We start from the raw sequence: 575 nt of genomic DNA, 5'->3' as shown, positions 1-575 counted from the left end.
GTGCCGCTCGCGGACGCTCCTTGCGCTCCGTCGAGCTAGTGACTTTCGCGAACGCGGCTACTCGCGTCTCGCTCGTGCATTGACTCTTGCGGAAAACACGATTTGCGTTCCGCCCGTAACATTGACTTTCGTCGACGCGACGAGCTCCTCCTCGTTTTGAAAAATAATTCGCGAGTGCCGCTACGAGCGCCCCGATTCCAAACGTATCTCACAATGGCCGAGGAAACCGAGAATCTGATCTTAGCGCAAGAGTACAAAATTGGTGTTCTCAAACGCGTGCTCATCAACTACAAGAAGCTCCCGAAGGCGAGCGTGACGGTGCCGACGATCCAGAGCCGCATCTCCCAGCTGAAGGAGCTCTGGGCCGCCTGTAGCAGCCAACACGTCCTGCTGTTGCAGACCGCTACGTCCGGGGAGCTAAAGGGCCTGCCCTACTTCGTGGACAACGTCCACGATAATCCTGGAAGCCAAGGACATCTATGCCAACACCAGCGACATTCTACAAAACGCGCTAAGTAGACTGTTACCCGCTAACACTAACTCTTCATTATCCGATAGTCACGACGAGTCTGTTT

At 55.0% G+C, this 575-nt stretch overlaps 1 protein-coding gene across 1 annotated transcript in view; it reads left to right on the top strand.

The window, feature by feature from the left end:
* Positions 1–213: 213 nt before the first annotated feature.
* The window catches only part of LOC108768504 (uncharacterized), a 2,015-nt gene continuing 1,653 nt past the window's right edge, over positions 214–575 (top strand). The window contains exon 1 of the mRNA XM_018518949.1: positions 214–515. Coding sequence (XP_018374451.1) covers positions 214–515 — 302 coding nt within the window. The remainder of the gene's footprint in view (positions 516–575) is intronic.

This window comes from Trachymyrmex cornetzi, unplaced genomic scaffold (assembly GCF_001594075.2).
Source record: "Trachymyrmex cornetzi isolate Tcor2-1 unplaced genomic scaffold, Tcor1.1 scaffold80, whole genome shotgun sequence".
Classification (NCBI taxonomy): Eukaryota; Metazoa; Arthropoda; class Insecta; order Hymenoptera; family Formicidae; genus Trachymyrmex; species Trachymyrmex cornetzi.
This window is presented reverse-complemented; position numbering and strand designations above follow the sequence as displayed.